This window comes from Carlito syrichta, unplaced genomic scaffold (assembly GCF_000164805.1).
Source record: "Carlito syrichta isolate Samal-C Ts95f unplaced genomic scaffold, Tarsius_syrichta-2.0.1 Scaffold86295, whole genome shotgun sequence".
Taxonomy (NCBI): Eukaryota; Metazoa; Chordata; class Mammalia; order Primates; family Tarsiidae; genus Carlito; species Carlito syrichta.
In genome coordinates, this window is record NW_007030391.1 from 250585 (window position 1) to 251082 (window position 498).

At 68.7% G+C, this 498-nt stretch overlaps 1 protein-coding gene across 1 annotated transcript in view; it reads right to left on the minus strand.

Annotated features, from left to right (window-relative positions):
- The window catches only part of LTBP4 (latent transforming growth factor beta binding protein 4), a 30740-nt gene that overhangs the window by 20545 nt on the left and 9697 nt on the right, over window positions 1-498 (minus strand). Inside the window, exon 6 of the mRNA XM_021711894.1 lies at window positions 328-430. Coding sequence (XP_021567569.1) covers window positions 328-430 — 103 coding nt within the window. The remainder of the gene's footprint in view (window positions 1-327; window positions 431-498) is intronic.

Genomic DNA, 498 nt, shown 5'->3' on the forward strand with positions numbered 1-498 from the left:
GGTGGGAGGGGCTCAGACGGAGGGTGTAATTGAGCGCGGAGTCAGCCTGAGGTTGGCGGTCTGGGAAGGAAGGCAGCACGGAAGGCTCCAGAAGTGCATGGGTGGGGCCGAGGCACCAAGGCGAGGTGTGAACAGAGCGGCCCGAGTCGGAAAATGGGGCGGGTGGTCCCAGAACGTTGTGGATCGATCTAGACTGGAAGTGATCGCCGCCACGGCGTAGGCGTGGCTGGAATTTGTGATCCGGGTTTTCTGGGGGCAGCGCAGGAGCAGCGGCGAGGTTCTCACCCTCCCCAGCTCCGAGCACCTCGGGGACGTCCTGGGGCTTACCCAGGTGCTCCGAGCACGACTGGCAGTCGTGAACGCCCCAGGCCAAGCCGGCCCCTCGGCAGCAGACCTCCTGCGTCCGGAGCCCGGGCAGCGGGGACGCGCACTGTGGGGAAGTGTTGGGTGAGCGCGCCCCCGCGGAGGCGCGCTCCGGGCCCCTCCCCACCGGCCTCC